Source organism: Sphaerodactylus townsendi, linkage group LG04, assembly GCF_021028975.2.
Source record: "Sphaerodactylus townsendi isolate TG3544 linkage group LG04, MPM_Stown_v2.3, whole genome shotgun sequence".
NCBI classification, from domain to species: Eukaryota; Metazoa; Chordata; class Lepidosauria; order Squamata; family Sphaerodactylidae; genus Sphaerodactylus; species Sphaerodactylus townsendi.
The window spans coordinates 145,119,537-145,140,410 of NC_059428.1; the positions used below are offsets into that span (position 1 = coordinate 145,119,537).

At 48.3% G+C, this 20,874-nt stretch overlaps 1 protein-coding gene across 1 annotated transcript in view; it reads left to right on the forward strand.

Moving 5' to 3' along the window:
- Nucleotides 1–4,224: 4,224 nt before the first annotated feature.
- The window catches only part of LOC125431383 (cytochrome P450 3A21-like), a 32,747-nt gene continuing 16,097 nt past the window's right edge, over nt 4,225–20,874 (forward strand). Inside the window, exons 1-10 of the mRNA XM_048494145.1 lie at nt 4,225–4,391; nt 10,814–10,907; nt 11,633–11,685; nt 13,263–13,362; nt 14,350–14,463; nt 15,134–15,222; nt 16,858–17,006; nt 17,370–17,497; nt 18,386–18,473; nt 20,069–20,229. Coding sequence (XP_048350102.1) covers nt 4,318–4,391; nt 10,814–10,907; nt 11,633–11,685; nt 13,263–13,362; nt 14,350–14,463; nt 15,134–15,222; nt 16,858–17,006; nt 17,370–17,497; nt 18,386–18,473; nt 20,069–20,229 — 1,050 coding nt within the window. The 5' untranslated portion in view covers nt 4,225–4,317. The remainder of the gene's footprint in view (nt 4,392–10,813; nt 10,908–11,632; nt 11,686–13,262; nt 13,363–14,349; nt 14,464–15,133; nt 15,223–16,857; nt 17,007–17,369; nt 17,498–18,385; nt 18,474–20,068; nt 20,230–20,874) is intronic.

Here is a 20,874-nt window from a genome sequence, read left to right on the forward strand (position 1 = left end):
GGGAAAGTCAGCCAAATGCCTGGGTGAAGAGGACGATCTCCACCAGGCGCCAAAAGAACCTGATTGGCCGGGGTTCTCCAGTTTCCCGCTCCAAAGTCTTTCTTATGACCCACAATGTGATACCAGGGATTGAATCTGGGACGTTATGCATGAAAACCAGGTGATCCACTGCTTAGCCAATCTCTCTCTCTCTCTCTGTCTCACTGTGGTCAACTCTTGATCAGTTTGACTGTCAACAGCTGTCCAGGATCTCAGGTAGAGGTTTTCCATCATACCGCCTACCTGAACTTTTTCAGTGGAGATGTCGGGAGTTGGAGACCTCCTCCATGGAAGTCAGTCCCTCAACACGAATGAAGTAGCCTTCTACTGAGTCAGACCGCTGGTCCATTATGGCCACTATTGTCTACTCTCTCAAGTGCAATAAATATATAAGTCCCAAAGTGTATGCTTTAGTGCAGGGGGCTGATGGGAATTGTAGTTCCTGAACATCTGGAGAGCCGCAGGTTCCCTACCCCTGCTTTAGTGAAACCTCTTAACGCATAAAACTGAAAAGGGCATAGCAGATAGCATACGTAGAACATAAACCATTCATATTACCTATCTAGAACCAGGGGTGAGAGTGTGTGTGTATGCGTGCGTGCGTGCGTGGATTGTATTGTCGAAGGCGTTCATGGCCAGAATCACCGGAGTGTTGGGGGGTTTCAGAGCTGCATGGCCATGTTCCAGTAGTATTTTCTCCTGACATTTCGCCTGCATCTGGCATCTGGAACCCGGCCATATAGCCCAGAAACCACAACACCCCTGAGCGTGGATTATTGTTGCATCTATCATTCTGCTGTAGATTTACCCCTCTGAGAAGCCGTTAGGAGATGGAGGGGCAAGAAAGTCCCATTCTCCCAGGGGAAATCTCTTCCACTAGGGCCAGCCCACAGAGGGATGTTTTGACCTGTCCGGAATGATCTACCACAGGAACACTGATAAGATCGAGCCTGAACTCAGCTCCCCTGCAACCGTATCAGTTTCAAACATTGATTTTTTTACAGCACCTTTGAAAGAGCAGAAACCAACAGCTTCACTCTTTGCACCTCGAGATAATCTCCCTCTGTTTAAACAGTGAGAGCTACAGGTTGTCCTTCTAGTACTGAACTTTGCTGACCGCCCTCGTTATGCAAACATATCGGTCACCCTAAAGGACTCTGACCCGGCCACAAAAACTTTATGCTGACAGGCGTTCCCTGATTTATATTTTATTGATGTTGAACGTACTTGTAGAAGGCCCCTCCGCTAACCCCTCCCTCCAGCTCCACCCCCAAATTACCAGGAGTTCCCCCCACCTTCTGCTTATCATAGTGAATGAGTCAGACGATTATGAAAAATGGTTAAGGAATTGTAAACAATACCCGGGTTATTGTCGGGTTTGCGTACAAGGGGAGGATTTGTCGATTCTCCAGGACTCCGCATGGCTGAGGAACCCCCAATGTGTTGATTCATACTGCCTAACAAAATAAATCGGATTTCGCCAGTCAGACTTTCCATTGTTGAATTTCAAGGCTCAGTGAACTGGCATCACGGGTATCATTTATCAGGGCTTGTCGTAGGAATTTGATTACTCAGAATTTTGATGGACTACAATTCCCATCATCCCCTGCCAGCATGACCAATTGGCCATGCTGGCAGGGGGCTGATGGGAATTGTAGTCCATAACATCTGGAGTGCCAAAGGTTCGCCACCACTGGCCCAGGGGGACATATAGGGTCAAACGTCCCCGGGCTGCGGTCATTTAGTCAGGTGGGGAATGAAAAATTGCCACCCCACACCCCTCCTTCTTCCCCCTGGAGATGACCTGGTGCAAAAAAATGTTCTTTGGTTGTGATGGGGGAGGGCAGCCCCCCATTCAGGGAACGGGAAACTCAAATTTTGCACCAGGCTACATTTTCCCTAGATCAGGGGTAGGGAGCCTGCGGCTCGAGAGCCGCATGTGGCTCTTCTGCCCTTGCACTGCGGCTCCACGAGCCGAGCTGCTGGCCCCATCCTTGCCTGCCCTGCAGGCAGCAGGGCAGGTGCACCAACTGCCCGCAGCCAGCTGGGCCACGCCGCAGGCTCCCCCTCTCGCAGGCAGCAGGGCAGACACATCCATGCGCTTCTCAGAATGAGCGAAGTAAAAGGTAAAAAAACCCCAATATATACAGTGTTATCTTTATTTTAAATGTCAAAAATTATTTGCGGCTCCAAGTGTTTTCTTTTCCCCATGGAAAATGGGTCCAAATGGCTCTTTGAGTGTTAAAGGTTCCCTACCCCTGCCCTAGATACACCTCTGACTGGCCCTCATGGTTTATTAAGGAACCAATCATAATTAAATGCCGTATCACACATTATACAACGCATTTATTATGATAGCGAGTACCGACGAAGGTTAAAATGGGAAATGACAGGCCAGGATTACAGCCGTCAATCAAGAAGGCAAAAGTAATGACAACTGGAGAATTACACAACTTTCAAGTTCACGATCCTCGCGACCCAGAAATCGAACGGAGAGTGGGAAGGGCAGCCATGAAGGAGCTAGAAAAGAATCTGAAGTGGGAGGCTGCATCACGGGCAACCAAAACTGAGATCATTCATTCTGCAGTATTCCTCATTACTATGTATGAGTATGAAAGTTGTGGCAAATAAACTAACAAAGAATGGGTATAGTGGGAAAAGCTGAAAGAAAGTATCATAGAATCCTAGAGTTGGAAGAGACCCCCAAGGGCCATCAAGTCCAACCCCCTGCAATGCAGGAACACACAATCCAAGCACTCCTGACAGATGGCCACCCAGCCTCTGTTTAAAAACCTGCACAGAAGGAGACTCCACCACACTCCGAGGTAGTGCATTCCACTGTCGTACAGCCCTGACTGCCAGGAGGTTTTTCCTGCTGTTTAGGTGGAATCTCTTTTCCTTCACCTTGAACCCATGAGTCCTGGTCCTAGTCTCTGGAGCCACAGGAAACAAGCTTGCTCCCTCACCCACATGACATCCCTTCAAATATCTAAACAGGGCTATCATGTCACCTCTTCACCAAACTAAACATCCCCAGCTCCCTAAGTCTCTCCTTGTAGGGCATGGATTCCAGACCTTTCACCATTGTGGTTGCCCTCCTCTGGACCCGTTCCAGCTTGTTGTGGTGCCTAAAACTGTACACAATAATCCAGGTGAAAGAAATACACTATTAATGACTAAAGGTGTAAATTTATAAAAATGTTTGGGAGGCAGATTGACTCTACAAAGGAAACCACGACTCTCAGTTTGCAAGGCCCGAGCAGCACTGTTAGCAAGAGGACGTTTTGGAAGGCATTGTTTCATAGGGTCACCCAGGGACTCAACGACACTTCATACACACATCACACAGTCTCAAGAAGGAGAAGAGTTTGGATTTATACCCTGCCTTTCTCCCCTGTAAGCAGACTTACCAACTCCTTTCCTTTTCCCCTCCCCACAACAGACACCTGGTGAGGTAGGTGGGGCTTAGAGAGTTCGGAGAGAACTGCATACCAGCCCAAGGTCACCCAGCAGGAATGGGGAAACAAGTCCCATTCACTAGAGCCCTCTGCCCAGATGGAGGAGGGGAGAAACAAACCTGGTGCTCCAGATTAGAGTCCACCTACTCTTAACCGCTATACCGTGCTGGCGCAAACAGTCCACTGAACCCTTACATTATGGGTGTCCCCACACTGTTTCACAGCTCCCCTGCTCTTGTCCCCCGCTTGCAAAATTCAAGATCTCCCCCCACCCATTTTATAGCCCCTCGGACTAGATTTCACATCTATTCTTTTAAGTCAGGGGTCTCCAATTTATGGCCCTCCAGATGTTCATGGACTACGATTCTCATCGGCCCCTACCAGCCTGGCTGATTGACACAGCTGGTGGGAACTGTAGTCCATGAACCCGTGAAGGGCCATAGGTTGGAGACCCCTGCTCTAAACTATCTCCTCAGGCGTGCAGTTCACGTGTGGATAGGATAGCGTGCCTCCAGCAAGCAGTTATGTAACGTTGCAATTGCTGGCCCTTCTTCGTCAACTGTTGTTTTTTCCCCTCTTAAGATAACTCTGCATGAACTCCAAAGATTAGGTGCCAGTTGCACAACCTCTCCCGGCTCAAATTGTTTCTCTCTCACTGAAAGATGTCCCGCCCCTTTCGCAGGGTATAAATGGCTGATTCATTCAGTCCCCAGTCAAAGCCGGTCACCGTAGCAACAGCAAACTACCTCATCCTTACCTGCCCGGTGTGCTAACCTTCCCAAAGATTACAAGAAAAGACTCAGACGGAGAGAAGTCGGCTATGATGAACCTCCTTCCAGATTTCTCCGTCGAGACTTGGGTGTTTCTAACTGCATTCCTAAGCCTACTGATGCTGTAAGTAAAGTTAGAAATATTGTTCACACTACAGTGTAGTGGTTAAGAGCAGGTGCACTCTAATCTGGGGAACCAGGTTTGATTCCCCACTCTGCCACTTGAGCTGTGGCAGCTTATCTGGGGAACTAGACTAGCTTGTGCGCTCTAACACATGCCTGCTGAGTGACCTTGGGCTAGTCACAGTTCTTTGGAGCTCTCTCAGTCCCACCTACCACACAGTATGTTTGTTGTGAGGGGGGAAGGGAAAGGCGTTCGTAAGCCCCTTTGAGTCTCCTTATAGGACCATGGTGGCGAACCTATGGCACTCCAGATGTTATGGACTACAATTCCCATCAGCCCCTGCCAGCATGGCCAATTGGTCATGCTGGCAGGGGCTGATGGGAATTGTAGTCCATAACATCTGGAGTGCCAAAGGTTCGCCACCACTGTTATAGGAGAGAAAGGGGGGGGGGGATATAAATCCAACACTACTTCTACTTTTGCATTCTTTCCTGGGAGAGTTAAGTGTCTGTATCTTATTTGCTATCTCTGAAAAAATTACATGAAACTACTATAGTGGCTCAACCTGCAGTTTATCTGCCCTCTCTGCTGGGTGGTAGCTCTCTCGAGTCCTACACCAGGGCAAAAGTCACACAAGCTGTGAAAACTGTGTAATACTCCGGCTTCCTGGAGTTGGAACCCACTTCTAAACTTAGCCTACTTTTCAGGATCCACTTGCAAGATGCTGTCACACCAGTATTCACCTCCCTGACATCAAATGCAAGAATCCAACATCAGCTGCTGCTGGCCAAGCTGATAGGTTTGCAAGTTTAGAATGCCCGTTCTATTCTCTCTGCAACCCTGTGCTTAGAAACAGGCCAGCATCAGCTGGAAACTCTGGCCTGGTGCCGTACATTCAAGTTTTGGGCCAGGATTTGTTTTAATCGAGATGAACTGGACTATACATCCCAGAGACGCTCCATCCTCCACACAATCCAGTGGTGGGTTAAAATCGAAGCCAAACTTAACGAGTTGGGCATTTCCTTGGAGGACCTGCTAATGTTAACAGAGCAGGAGGTCTAGGGGGCTATCAAGAAGAGACTTTTTGATAGAGAGTTACAACAGATGCTAGAGGAAGCTAATAAAACCTGTTCCCCGATCTCTCTGGGAATACCTGTGGATAGATTAATTGTAGCCCAGTACCTTTATCTCCTGGTTGAGGCCCGGTGGTGTAAAGCAATCAGCTTAGCTAGGTGTAATGCCCTGCCTTCTTCCTTTAGCCTTGGACGCCACCTTGGAATCCCACATAAAGAAAGGAAATGCCCGTGTGGCATGGGTTCTGTGGAAATAGTATCTCATATGCTGTTGAACTGTCCTTTTTATGAGACAGATAGGAAGAAGCATATAATCCCCTTCCTGCATGGAAGTGAAGGCACTACAGATGAACAGAAGGTTATATATCTTTTAAACAGCCACAACTATGAGCTGTTGGAAGTGGTGACTAAATTTTTTAATGGTGTTATTTTTAACTCGTCAGAAGTTGTAAAGGCTGTTATTATCTTGCAGTGTTAATGATAAACTATTTATATGCCATTATTTATTTATTTTATTTATTTATTTTTTTCGATTTATTATACCGCCCCATCCCCGTAGGGCTCTGGGCGGTGTACAATACAATGCACATATACAGATAAAAATGCACGTATACAAGTAAAATAACTAAAACCATTAAAAGCAGCAGTAAAATAAAAACTAGTAGAAAGATTAAAACTAACACGCAATGGCGTCCGACAGATCCATTTCCAAACCCTCTTTCAGGGGGAAGATCAGCAAACCCCAGATGGCAAAGTGCACTGATGTAAAGGCCATGGGGGTGGGGGGGGGGGGCACCATCAACGGCTGGATCCTCCAAAGGCCTGGTGGAACAACTCCGTCTTACAGGCCCTGCGGACCAGTAAGGTCCCGCAGGGTCTCGGACAGCTGGTGGGAGAGTGTTCCACCAGGCTGGGGCCAGAGCTGTGTGTGCCTCTGGGCCCGCGTGGGAGGCCGTGATTGTCACCGAGGGGCCAGGGACCACCAGTAGATTGGCCTCCGCAGAGCGAAGAGGCCGGAGGAAGGACATGTGGGGCGATGCGGTCCCTGGGTTGATACGATGGCGTCCTGGTGGGCTGGCGGCGTAAGGCCTGGAAGGCTCAGCACCACCACTCCTGGAATATTTTGATTCTGGAACTCTCATCGGAGCCACTGCAGCTGGCGCAGCACCAGGCTGGATATGATCCCATGGTGGTACTGCCTCGTTCAGGCAGACGCGCGAGCTGCATTTCTTGGACCAGTTTTAACCCCTCCTAATCAGACGCAAGGGGAGGCTCCGCCAGTAGAGCGAGTTACAATAGTCTAGTCTGGAGATGACCGGGTTGCATGGATCACTGTGGCCAGATCGGTCTGGGAGAGAAAGGGGGCCAGTCACTGGGCCTGGCGAAGGTGGGAAGAAAGCAACCCGGGTTATATGGGGCCACCTGGATCTCCATTGATAGAGATCTAATCCAGGTGGGACCCCTCAGGGTTGCGTGCATTTGAGGGGGTCGGTGCCACGTGACCCCCTCCCACACCGGCGGCCGAAATATCCCCCTCTCCCCCTCACTCGCCCAGCCAGAGGATCTCCGCCTTCGATGGATTCAGTTTTAACCTACTCTGTCGCAACTAACCAGCGACCGCCTCCAAACAATGCTGTAGAGCTGTAGGGGCGGTATTGTTCCCCCCTCCATCAGTTGGTGAATCGAGCTGAGTGTCATCTGCATACCGGATGACAAGACAGCTCCAAAACTCCTGCACCAGCTGGAGCAAGGGGTCGCATGTAGATGTTAAACAACAGCGGGGATAATAATGCCTCCTGGGGTACACCGCAATCTGCTGGCACTTCCTCGAGGCCTCTAACCCTGCACCTTCACTTGCTGAGTCCTCCCCCGGAGAAACGGTAGGCAATCCACTGAAGGATTCTGCGCCCTCGCGACTCCAGAGGCAGCCAGGCGGTGGGTCAAAAGGTGCTACCGCTGGCCTAATTCATATCAAACTATGTGTAAAGATCTAGCAATACCTCAGCACCGGCCATCCGGGCCTCTTTGGTCAAGCTGTGTATCGAGTGTGTATCTGTGACGGCGACGAGAACAGTCTCCGTCCCATGCCCAGCACGGAAGCCAGTATTAAAGGTATTCGAAATCGAAGTTTAGAATGTATAAATGTAAAACATGATCGGAGAGGGACGGCAGCATGCTACAGCCTGACCTCTTCAGATCTTCGAAGCTCAGCAGGGTTGATATTTGGACGGGAGGCCACCAAGGAAGGCTCTGCAAAGGAAGGCAGCGACAAGCCACCTCTGCATCTCACTTGCCTCGAAAGCCCCTTGCTGGGGTCCCCAAGCTGGCTGCGACTTGATGGCACTTTATACACACAAAAGCATCATTGACCAACATGCTATATTTTGTAGTGGTCCCTCGTCTTACACAAATGTGCAATCGAGCCTGTTCTGCCAGTTCACCCTGTTCTTCCTTCTCCCTCTTGGCCTCACATCGTGACTCTCTTTGGGGTCCTGACCTATAGGTTGAGAGCCACTGCCCTCTGGCCCCATTGCAGCCTTTCTTCTGCTGATGAAGTGAGGTCCGAAAACCAGAAGGGTATTTTGTGTTGACTGAACATCACATTCCGGCATTCCTGGGTTTTGCAATCTGGACCTGCATCTTTACCTCTCACCTATATCTTGTTTGGCAGCTACCCCTTTCCCTAGACAGATTGGACCTCTATACGTTGATCCCAGCTTCGGTATATCTTCTAGGCTCTGATATACTTTCACATTTTTTTTCAGTGTCATGTAATCTTCAGCTGGTACATAATGCAGTGGCCCCCCTCATATTTGGCGTAGGGTGGCAGAATTACATCTAGCCAGATCTCTGCAGGCTGCATTGGTTACTGATTTGCTTTAAAGAGTTGGCCTTTGTCCCTTGGAACTTACATACTGGAAGGACAGTCTCTCCCCATGTGACCTCCCCACCCATTCAAGCCACACTAGCAGGCATTATTACTGACCACTGACCACCAGCATGGGGTGGTAGTTAAGAGCAGGTGGAGTCTAATCTGGAGAACTGGGTTTGATCCCCACTCCTCCACATGAGCAGTGAACTCTAATATGGTGAACAGGACTTGTTTCCCCGCTCATGCACACGAAGCCAGCTGGGTGACCTTGGGCCAGTCAAGAGTTGTTCAGAACTCTCTCGGCCCCCTCAACCTCGCAGGATGTCTGTTGTGGGGAGAGGAAGGGAAGGCAACTGCAAATTGATTTGGAACTCCTTAAAGGTACAGAAAAGCAGGGTGTAAATTCAAACTCCTCTTCATCTACTTTCTTTGTCAACAAAGGAATGAAGAAGGCCTTTTGGGGGGGGTGACTCACATTCTCGGCAATCGGGGTCCGAGGGGAAGCTGTAAAATATTTATTTTCCAAGTAGCTGTTTATCTGAGAGCTCTGGTGTAGACTTAAGGATGCAGTGCTAACTCAGTGGGGCTGTAAGAGGTCTTGGCTTGAGCTCAGCAGGTCTCTTGTGGGGGTCCCTGGATCTGTGTGTGGTTACATGATGGCCCACAGAACCGTTTGGGTGAGTTGGAAGAGAGCCTCCCTTTCCTCTTGTTCTCTGCACTGGAAGGTAGAATTCTAATACCGCCCCCTGGGAAATGTCCTTCATCTTTACTTTGTAAAGATCTTTACTTTCCACAACAGAGATTGAACATGATTACATGTCTGTTAAGGTAAATATTGCCTACTCAGATGGGCAGCGGCTCCCCGGGGTCACAGAATGAAATCTTTCACACCACTTACTAATGCTACTTATCATTTACACACACACACACACAGTCCCGAGCATCACTCTCAGCTCTGCTTTGATTTCTCAGCAATAAATATGTGTAAATGGCATTTTTATTTCTCTCCCCTCCTTCCTCCTTGTCTTCTGGCCTGAGGATGAATGTGGAGAAAAGCTCACACAGCCCACCCCCTTTTCTAAATTCCTGCTAAGCCTTTAAGGCGTTCGTTTCTACTGGGGCACCTATTTCTTTGTGAAATGATTGGTTTTACCTTGGGGTTATCTCCCTCTCAAGATTTCTGCAGAGGCAGCAGGCACCCGAGTGTTATCAAATATGCCTTTTATTGAACCGTCTTACAAAGCAGCTATTTGGGTGGGCAGGAGAGGGTGTTGAACATCCCCCCCCCCTTGCCTAAGTAAATGCTCAATTCCCGAGCTACCATTGACAACTCTACTGAGAAAGGGTTCAACGGTCTTTCATCTTGGCACTGTGTTCTATTTGTGAAGGGATGGGGGCCGGTGTTTCGAACAGCTAAGCAAATTTCATTTTAAATGGAGCACAATTTTTTTTTTAATCAGCTGCAACCAGAATTCTGGTTTTGGGCGTCTGCTTCATCAACACGGTGACCCGTGTGCAAAATGGGTGATGTGCTCAGCTCCAGCGTCTCCGTTTCTGCCTGGTTGCCCCAACCTCAATCATGGTTGCAAACCAGAAAGGAGGGAGAAAGAGTCAAGACTCCCCCCGCCTCCCATGCTAAATTTACATGCCCCTTCAAGAGCCGACGAACCAAAGTTCTCTTGCGCAGAATAGAACCTGGCTCCGTTTCATAAAACGGATGGGGACCCTCACTTAGGTAAAGCCGGCGTGGTGTAGTGGTTAAGAGCAGGTGCACTCTCATCTGGAGAGCAGGTTTGATTCCCTGCTCTGCCACTTGAGCTGTGGAGGCTTATTTGGTGAACCAGATTAGTTTGTGCACCCCAACACAGGCCAGTTGGGTGACCTCGGAGCTCTCTCAGTCCTACCCACCTCACTGGGTGTTTGTTGTGGGGGTGGGGGGGTGGGGGGGTGGGGAAGGGAAAAGAGATTGTAAGCCCCTTTGAGTCTCCTAAGGGGGATATAAATCCAAGCTCCTCTTCTTCTTCTAAAGTTCCCAAGCCCTTAAAGACTGAGCCCCAAATCTCCTCCACTTCCTTTCTCCCCAGAAAGTTTCTGCCATTACCAGTTAGCACCATGTCCAAGTTGGAAGCCTGAAACTGTATCCCCCCCCCCCGACTGATTCTCTCACTCTCACTCTCTCTCTCACACACACACACCCACACCAGCCTCAGATTGAAAGCTGATCTTCACAGCCTCCTACCTCTTTGTTTTTAACTGGGGGTGCTGAGGATCGAACCTGGGACCTTCCGCATGCCTGTAGGTCAAATGGACCATCAACTAGTTCAGAGAGGCTGACACCTGAGTAATGGCCGGACCAAAGCTGGCTGTCACAATGGCTCCTGCTTCCTTGGGCACCCACTACCGCAAACAGCACTGAAGTGCTGCTTTTAGACAGCTGTGGTATCTTACTATGTACCATATTTGCATTTGTCTTACAGATATGGATTCTGGCCTTATGGGGTCTTCAAGAAGTTGGGCATCCCTGGACCAAGACCTATCCCTTTCCTTGGCACGACGCTAGGCTATCGCCAAGTAAGTCCAGCCCTGGAGGGAGGGTCTAGAACCACGGGGTGGAGCCTTGAGGGGGTGGGGGTGGAGCCAAGCAACTCTCGATAGGCAGGCAGGCAGGCAGGCAGGCAGGCAGGCAGGCAGGCAGGCAGGCAGGCAGGCAGATAGATAGATAGATAGATAGATAGATAGATAGATAGATAGATAGATAGATAGATAGATAGATAGATAGATAGATAGATAGATAGATAGATAGATAGATAGATAGATAGATAGATAGATAGATAGATAGATAGATAGATAGATAGATAGATAGATAGATAGATAGATAGATAGATAGATAGATAGATAGATAGAATGTCACTTGTTTGCCAGCAAGAGGAGGGCAGAGCTGGGCAGCGATGGGCTCAAAAGTGGAGCCTCGTGATGTCAGGTTGCAGCTGACAGAAAAACCTCTCCCAGCTGAAAATATTTATTCTCTTGTTGACCTACCCACTGGACTTCACTCTTTTCCTTGGACACCCTGAAAAAGAAGTGAAAGCCCTGAAATACTGGAGGCAAATCCTGAGATCTGGCTTCCCTCTGGCCCTTTCCGCACAACACAATTACACTGGGGTAGACTCGGGATTGTACAAATGGGGGCTATTTTATCCTGGTTTCTGCCTCTGCACGGCTCCCTGCTTCTTCCCAGCATCTTTTTAAAAACGCCACGTTGTACTCTTAACTGCTAACTGAAATGTCTCTTGCAGGGGATAATGAAGTTTGATGCAGCCTGTTTTAAAAAATATGGAAAAATGTGGGGGTGAGTATCTATTTCCCTCCCCTTGTGCTATAAGTCGCACATGGCTTAGTTGGTCCATCAATTGACTGAAGCTCTAGCCAATCAACTGAAAGGGCCACATTTTGATGAGTAGAGCTGTAGGTTTATCCTTTGAGGATGTTTGGGGGTGTTTTAAAGAAGCACCTTTAAAAGAAATAGGAATGTTGGTAATGGTAATGTTTTCCCCGCCCACCCCAATCACCCTACCATGTTCACAGTAGTGGTAGCGAGAGGAGGATTTTTCCCTCAACAGTCACCAATCTTTTCTTTCACAAGAGCTATTTCTAAGGAAATCTGTTCTGAGCCACACACACACACACACCCCACTTCTCCCGGGCGTGTTCTAGAAACAGAACATGAACTAGGTAGCGCACCACAAATAAAGCTATCAGCTAAGCAGAAAAAATGTGTGCGTTGCGTGCGTGTTTTTAACACCTTCTGCAGCTATTTCCCTGGGTCTTCTCGGGGCTCTACAAGCTAATCTGAAGCTACTAGCTGCTCATAAGATCCCTGTAGGAGATCCCTGTCTTAAATGCTGGCCCTTTCCCCACTTACCCTTATCGGAGGGTTGCTGCGTGCAATTCCTGGCGCACACCCCGGCTTCCCCACGACTTCATCAAAAGGCGCCATTTGAAAAGGCGCCAGGAATTACGCATGCTGAGGGGGCGCGAGAGTCAGCGTCGGGGCGGCTGTGTTCTTGCTGCCCCTGAAGTGGGGAGTGCAGCTGGACCCCGCACTACTTTAGGAGAGTAGCGCGGGGCTTAAGGTAAGTGGGGAAAGGGCCAATAATAAAGTATATAGTCATCCTGAAAAAAAATCCACCCTATAGGCAAACTTCTATGGCCAAAGCGGGATTGGTCAGGTGGATAGAACTTAAACCCTCTACTTTTAAGGACAGACAGCACCAATGGCTATAGTTTTTTCCCCAAACCATTTTTCTTAGTCTGAATCCAAACTCTCATTCTTTAAATGAAACCTTTCACTCGTCACTCGTTCCCATCAAATTCCTAGGTAGGACAAATCAGGCCGCCGGTGGGACACTGAACCCTGTACCTCAGCTACCATGTAATACCTACCCCAAGATCTGAGGGGGATGCCTGTTGATTTAACTACAGTAAATTAGAAGCCTAATCAAGGCACCGAGGAACTAAAAACTCCTATATGGATGTGTACCCAGTGTTAAAAACAACGACGACAACAGACAAGACTGATCTCATAGAATCATAGAGTTGGAAGAGACCCCAAGGGCCATCCAGTCCAACCCCCTGCCATGCAGGTTCCGTCATAGGTTCATCCAGGCTCTGTTTAAAAACCTCCAAAGAAGGAGAGAGCTTCACACATCTTAGGGTGAAGCCAGCCAGCTGATCCAAGTTAGCACAGGCCCAACTTTGGCCATCTGATGCTTTTTGCAAGAGGGCCAAGCTTTCTGTAAAAGCATAACGAATAGAAGACCCTGGAACCACCAAACTGAGACAGGAATGTCCACAGAGCCTATTCTTTTCCCACCTGCCTACCAGCAACAGACAGCTCAATCTAATCACCTGATTTTTCCGCTCTAGGTTTTATGATGGCCGAACACCTGTCTTAGCGGTCACCGATCCAGCCATCATTAAAACAATACTGGTGAAAGAGTGTTATTCCACCTTCACCAACCGCCGGGTAAGTTCTTAAAAGGGTGCAAAATCGTTAGATGTTTATGTAGTGCACTTTTCTCTTACCTTTCCCTCAAGCAGTACAGGGTGCATGGCTTCTCCACTAAGAGAAGTGGGCTTGCAAGTCCATACTGACTACCAGCTCAGTATGCTCCTTGGAGGCCGAGCGCAAAGGTTACACTTCGGCATAGGCCCCTTCCGCACAGGCAGAATAATGCACTTTCAATCCACTTTCAAAGCACTTTGCAGCTGGATTTTACTGTGCGGAATAGCCAAATCCACTTGCGAACAATCGCGAAAGTGGATTGAAAGTGCATTATTCTGCATGTGCGGAAGGGGCCATAGTCTGCATACGCAGAATAAACCAATAAACCTCAGCGTATTCTGCTGCCTGCTATAGGTACTGTCTACTGTGACTGCAGCAGCTTTCCAGAGTTTTAGGCAGAGTTCTTTCTCATAATCAGCTCTTGCAAATCGAAGTTAAGGATTCCATGTGCAAACCATGTGCACTGTTGGGTTATGGGAAGAGGGGAGACCCATGAAGCTGCCTCTCTAAGTCTCTTGCGTGTCTCCTCCGACTAGCAATGGCTCTCCAGGGTCTAAGGTGATCTTTCACAAGCTTCTACCTGATCTTTGTACCAGGTTTGATTCCCTGCTCTGCCACATGAGCTGTGGAAGCTTATCTGGTGAACCAGATTAGCTTGTGTACTCTAACACATGCCAGCTGGGTGACCTTGGGCTGGTCACAGTTCTCTCTCAGCCCCACCCACCTCACAGGGTGTTTGTTGTGGGGCGAGAAGGGAAAGGAGTTTGTAAGCCCCTTTGAGTCTCCTTACAGGAGAGAAAGGAAAATAGGGCAGTGCTAATCTAGGGAATTGTGACTTTTGGTTCAGTTCACTGGTCTTAAAGCATAGCTGTATGCTCGCCAGATCTAGAGAGACCCGAGCCGACACGATCATAGACATGGTCTCTCTCTTTTTGATTTCCCATTCAGGAATTTGGTCCGGCAGGCGAACTGGATACTGCCATTTCAATAGTAAAAGATGAGCAGTGGAAAAGGATTCGGACCGTGCTTTCGCCAACCTTCACCAGTGGAAAGCTAAAAGATGTAAGTCCTGAGAGATCACTTGCCATAAAACCTACCAAGCCTTTCTCATACTCTGAAGCTCCTATCCCAATCCCTGGTTGAAAGATTCAGGGACTTTTCTGTCGTGGCCCCATGGCTCTACAAGAAGCGTCACAAGGCAGTGAATCAGCGCCTTTCATCTTTAGCCTCCAGAGGCGCAAAGCACACCTCTTCAAAACAGAGTTCAAACTACACTGTTATTTTTTATTCTGGCACCTGGTTTTCCCTTTCTCATTTTCAAAAAAAACCCCTTCTCATCTTCCAACTATAATTGACCCAAGTCGCTGTGTCTCATTTCACTAACACGAAACATAAATCGGAATAAATTAAAGGTGCATTTAACGTCAGCGGATGGCTTCTGCTTTGTTGCACTGACGCTCAATAAACAAACGCCAGTTTTCATTAGCAGCACAATTTTGCCTTCCTTCTGTTGCTTTTTCAAAATATGTTAATTCAGCCCTAATCGCAGTTTACTACTTCCCCCCAAAAAAGTTTTATCGAGCTTGCTTTGACACGCCATTGTGTCTTTTCATGTATTTTACACTACTCTGCAGCTTTGTACGATACCTTGAGTACAGAAGTGCATAAATGAACGTATTTGCTTGGTTTTTCCCACTTTCTCTGTCTTTTCCCCCCCGACCCCTGAACTCAGATGTTTCCCATCATGGTGCACCACGAAAAAATGCTCATTAAAAATATTCAAGCCAAAGCGGACAAGGACGAACCAGTGGATATTAAATTGTGAGTAACTGCCTGGTACAGCAAGTCAAATGACTCGTTCGTCATCACGGGGAACGGAGGCTGGTTTGGGCAGGTAGGGGAAAGCACACTTCTCAAGGTGACGGATTGGCCCACCTGGAGAACTAGGCAGAAAGAGGGAAATTTAGGAGGGCTGTGAGCGAAGCTGGTAGAATAGCCTCTCCGGGAGAAATGATGGCTTAGCCTCGGAGGCCTCCTTCCGGAAATGAACTGACTATAACTCGGGGATGAAAACCTCGAGGGTTTTAAAGGCGAACTTCTTCCTCTCACCTTTTTTCCTTAAAGGGAAATGGCTGTTCTGTCCCCCTGAGGTTAAGTCCTCAGAGGAATAAGTGGCCGATGTTTCATTCTTTCAACTGGAGTTAAGCATTTTCAAACTATGAGGACCAGCAAGACACCAGTGCCTTTAAAACCTGTCTCTGCCTCCACAGTGAAGCAAATGTAATGCTCAATTGAGGTAGGGAAGAAGAGTTGAAGAAGAGTTGTATCTATATCCACCCTTTTCTCTCCTGTAAGGAGACTCAAAGACACTTACAATCTCCTTTCCCTAACCCCTACTCTGCACAAAATGCTTTAGAAGAGTTTGGATTTATATCCCCCCTTTCTCTCCTGTAAGGAGACTCAAAGGGACTTTCAATCTCCTTTCCCTTCCTCCCCCCCCCCCAACAAACACCCTGTGAGGTAGGTGGGGCTGAGAGAGCTCCAAAGAACTGTGACTAGCCCAAGGTCACCCAGCTGGCGTGTGTTGGAGTGCACAAGCTCATCTGGTTCGCCAGAGAAGCCTCCACAGCTCAAGTGGCAGAGCAGGAGAATCAAACCCGGTTCTCCAGATTAGAGTGCACCTGCTCTTAACCACTACACCACGCTGGCTCTCACCGCTGAGCCCGGATCAGAGAAAAAACAATGCAGAGGCAGGGCAGGGGGGTAAGGCAGTAACAGGAAGCCCTTCGCCCTCTCACTTCTTTTAAAGCAGACCCTTTTGTTTACTCCTTTTGCAACAACACTGTACCCTCCCCGCTTTATTCATTTATTTAATTTGTAACTTTATCAGATTTGATATCCCACTCTTTCTAGGCTCAGAGCGGCTGACAAGCATAAAAAATACAACATTATTTACACTAGTTCAACAATTTACCCTGAGAGGGTGCGGTTGGCCCAAGGCCGCCCAGCCAGCTTGCGTGGCACAAGTAGGGATTTGAACCGGAGTTTCTCAGACCCTAGTCTGACACTTTGCACCACTACGCCCTGTTGACTCGCTATAATGGCATCATTTGCCATCCATGCTGGGGACGACACCCACCCCACCCCCTGCCACACTCAGCAGCATTTCTTTGGTTCCCCGCTTCGGGTTTTGGAAAGACAGAGCTTTTGCTCCCTTGGTTTGGAGTCTGGGAATGTACCCAATTTTTTGAAGTTCGGGAGAGCTCCTACCGCAGAGCAAAGGACCACAAAACATCCTAGACTGTCTGCCTCTGCTCAGGGTCTGACTCTGAGGAGCCCACCAACACCACAAACTGTGACCTGAACCAAAAAGACTGCTTCCTTAAAATAAGCAACGATAAATTGATCAATTTGGGGATCTTCCCTTCTGCTCTCTCATTCCCCACCTCTGTCCAGCGCGTTTGGAGCTTACAGCATGGACGTCGTCACGGGCACCTCGTTCGGCGTGACCACCGACTCCATGAACAATCCCGAAGACCCCTTCGTCAAGGAAGCCCAGAAGCTCGTGAAGTTCGATTTCACTTCCCCGCTCTTCATTTTGATCTGTAAGTTGCCTCGGCGACCTCTAAAATCTGTATCTGTGTTCTGCAGTCACTACCCTTTCCTTACTCCTTGGGTTTAGGGGATCCTTTGCCTAACCCCCCCCCCCCCTACAATCAGCAAACCCTGGTTGCAAAAATGGAACATTAGCAAACCTGGGAAAATGTACTCAGGTGGGGTTTTAATTTTTTAATTTTTGGATTTATATCCCGCCCTATCCCCAAAGGGCTCTGTTGTATTGCCTTAGTTGTAGTGCTTGTGGCCAAATTCTGACGCTTGGACAATCTGGGATATTCCAACAAAACAGGAGTCCCAGAGAGGCTAAACTGTATGGTAATATTGGCGCTTCTTTCTTCCCTCTCTCCTAGACGTATTCCCATTCCTAAACCCTCTGCTGAGTCTGATGGGCATCAGTATTTTCCCCAGGAGTCCCACAAAGTTCTTTGCAAAATCGATTGCCAAAATCAGAGCGGATCGGGAGAAAGGAAAGGAAAAGGTAAGGACGAATAAAGAACGGTCCCTCCTTCCTGCAGCCTTCGCTGGAGTTAACTCCGGTGAAATATTTGGAATGGAGAATTAACCACGCTACTGGCAGAACAAACTACCAAAAAGCTTGGCTACACTGCGTGGGTTTCATTCTGCATGTGCCATATTGCTCAAAAATGAAGATTCTGCACGTTGAAAAAGAGCGGGCAGGAAAAAAGGCGTGGCTGGCGAGAATTTATTCCCTGGACCTGGAGCATGGTGTAGAGATTAAGAATGGGGGGCTCTACTCTGGAGAACTGGGTTTGATTCCCCACTCCTCCACACGAGCAGCAGGCTCTTATCCGCTGAACTGGATTTGTTTCCCCGCTTCTACACATGAAGACTTGCTGGGTGACCCTGGGCCAGTCACAGTTCTCTCTCTGAACTCTCTCAGCCCCACCTCCCCCACAAGGTATTTGTTGGGGGGAGAGGAAGGGAAGGGGCTTGTAAGCCGCTTTGAGATTCCTCATGGGATAGAAAGGTGGAGTATAAATATAAACTCCTCCTCCTCTTCCTCCTCCAAAGTAATAGCCCAGGGAGCCAATGTGGCATAGTGTTTTTAGAGTGTCAGGATTTTACTGTGTGGAATAGCAAAATCCACTTTCAAACAATTGTGAAAGTGGATTGAATTGCCTTATTCTGCGTGTGCGGAAGGGGCCCCAGAGCTGCATATCTGCAGCCAGGTTACTGACGTGAAATTCAGTGGCATCTTTCTCAGCTTCTTCACCAGAAGTAGATTCCGTGGGAACTAACAGAAGTACGTCCGAACGGATGTTGCTCGGCTTTGCTGCCCCTTCTCCAAGCATCAGGGCATCCTAAACACTTGGCTTATTTCTGCTCTGTTGTTTCCTGTTCCCAGGGCAGAGTGGATTTCTTGCAACTGATGATAGACTCACAGAAATCAAACGGCCCAAATGGGAGCAACAATGCGGCCCACTCCTATAAAGGTAATACTCACCAACCATCCTCAGGTGAATGAGGATAAACAGAGTCTCAAATCACCTGAGCTATATTGCCAGGGAATGTCTACCTGGGAATCTATCTGTATTCATAGGGAGGGTTTGGTCCTGTTTGGTGTCCAAATGGGAATGGATTTCTTTTCTTTTTTAAGACTCTGCATGTCATCCCGTCATTTCCAGCTTCTCCTTTGCTTGGTTGCAGTCTTTACCAAATCTAGTTAAGGTACAACCTTTTGGAAAGACCACAATCAAGTATGTTAGCATTTGGATGGAAAGGTGGGCATTTTTACAGGTCCCACCCATATCAGTCCGGTTCGGCTTGCCTCAGTCTCCTGTAGTTGTTGTTTTCTATCTGCCACCAAGAGGAATTTTCAGGCTTTGAAAAAACCCCGACAAGTGACATGTTGCTAAAGGGTTCTAATGCTCTGTCTACCCGTTCTTCTCCATTTCTTTGTGTTGCCAAGATATGCCTGTCCTCTTAAATCTCTGCCATTAAAGGAACTACAGATTTGCTTGATTTTTTAAGAGAAAGGCCCAGCAGAGGGATCATTGTAATGTTATAAAGCTACAGCAACAGGTTGATGGTATGTTTTTATTAAAGCCCCAAACTCCCTCTGGAGGCAGGAGGAATGGTACCCATAGGGCCCGAGACAAGGAAACTGCAGGGAAAATTGCCATGTGTCAATTTCATTGATGCAGCGGCAATGAAAGCGACATGGAGCATCTCTGCTATGTGGAAGCAGCCTATGAAATAAACTACGAGATCCAGTGAGCATGTGTAGGGTGCCCCAAATTCAATTCCAGCCTTGGCCACGAAGCTTGCTTCAGTAAGTCTTTGGCCCCTTCCACACATGCAAAGTCAGTAAGTCTTTGGTCCCTTCCGCACATGCTGAATAATGTACTTTCAATCCACTTTCAAAGCACTTTGCAGCTGGATTTTACTGTGCGGAAGAGCAAAATCCACTTGCAAACAACTATGAAAGTGGATTGAAAGTGCATTATTCTGCCTGTGCGGAAGGGGCCTTCTCTCAGACTAACCTACTTCACAGGAATAAAACAAAGGAGAGAGGATCGTGTACCCTGCTCTGAGCTCCCTGGAAGTAGGAAGGGATTTTTAAAAGTTCTAGACACCCAGACAGAGAAGAGACGTTGCATGCACAAGCCCTTTCATCAGTCTCTCGTTCAAGGGTCTTACTTAGCAGGTGCAGGCAAAGAATGTTCTCTGTCTGAGACCTTGGAGAGTGGCAGCCAGTCAGAGCAGACAACTCCAAACTAGGCATCCCATGGGAAAAAAACTCCCTAAGTTATGCAACAAGAACAATCCCAAAAGTACCCCAAGCTGGGTCTGAATGCATGAGAAAGACAAACAAGGGCTCAAAGAAGCTGGACGGCAGTCATGAAAACTTTGGCAGGTCTCCTCTGATGGAGTCCTAAGAACACCGACAAACAATACCAGGAATGGGAGTCCAATTTCACCCTCTACGCTTGCCTCTACCACATGAAAGGCGGTAAAGCCCAACCTCGGATCCACAACTGCAATGTGTGCTGCTTGCCTTCACCTTTCCCTTCCTTTCTTCCAACAGCTTTGACAGACACCGAGATTCTGGCACAAGCCACCATCTTTATATTTGCCGGATACGAGGCTACCAGCAACATGCTGGGTTTCATGGCTTACGAGTTAGCGGTCCACCCTGATGTCCAGCAAAAACTGCAGGAGGAGATCGACTCGACTCTGCCCAATAAGGTATGGCAGCACCAGAGGCGCGCGCAAGCAGCTCTGCTTTAACCAGACGCCCAACACATCACAGCAGGAAAAAAATGTGAAGTGACTGCGAAAGGGTTATAATGATCTGTCTACCAGTTCTTCTATATTTCCTCTCCGCAATGGCGTAGTGGTTAAGAGCAGGTGTGCTCCAATCTGGAGGAACCGGGTTTGATTCCCCGCTCTGCCGCCTGAGCTGTGGAGGCTTATCTGGAGAATTCAGATTAGCCTGTGCACTCCAACACACGCCAGCTGGGTGACCTTGGGCTAGTCACAGTTCTTCGGAGCTCTCTCTCAGCCCCACCCACCTCACAGGGTGTTTGTTGTGAGGGGGAAGGGAAAGGAGAGCCCCTTTGAGCCTCCTATAAAAGAGAAAGAAGGGATATAAATCCAAATCCTCTTCTTCTTCTTAATACACGACCTCGGAGTGTGGTGGAGTCTCCTTCTTTGGAGGTTTTTTAAGTGAGGCTGGATGGCCATCTGTCAGGAGTGCTTTGATTGTGTGTTCCTGCATGGCAGGGGGTTGGACTTGATGGCCCTTGGGAGCCTCTTCCAACTCTATGTTTCTATGGCTCATTCCGCACATGCAGAATAATGCACTTTCAAACTGCTTTCAGTGCTCTTTGA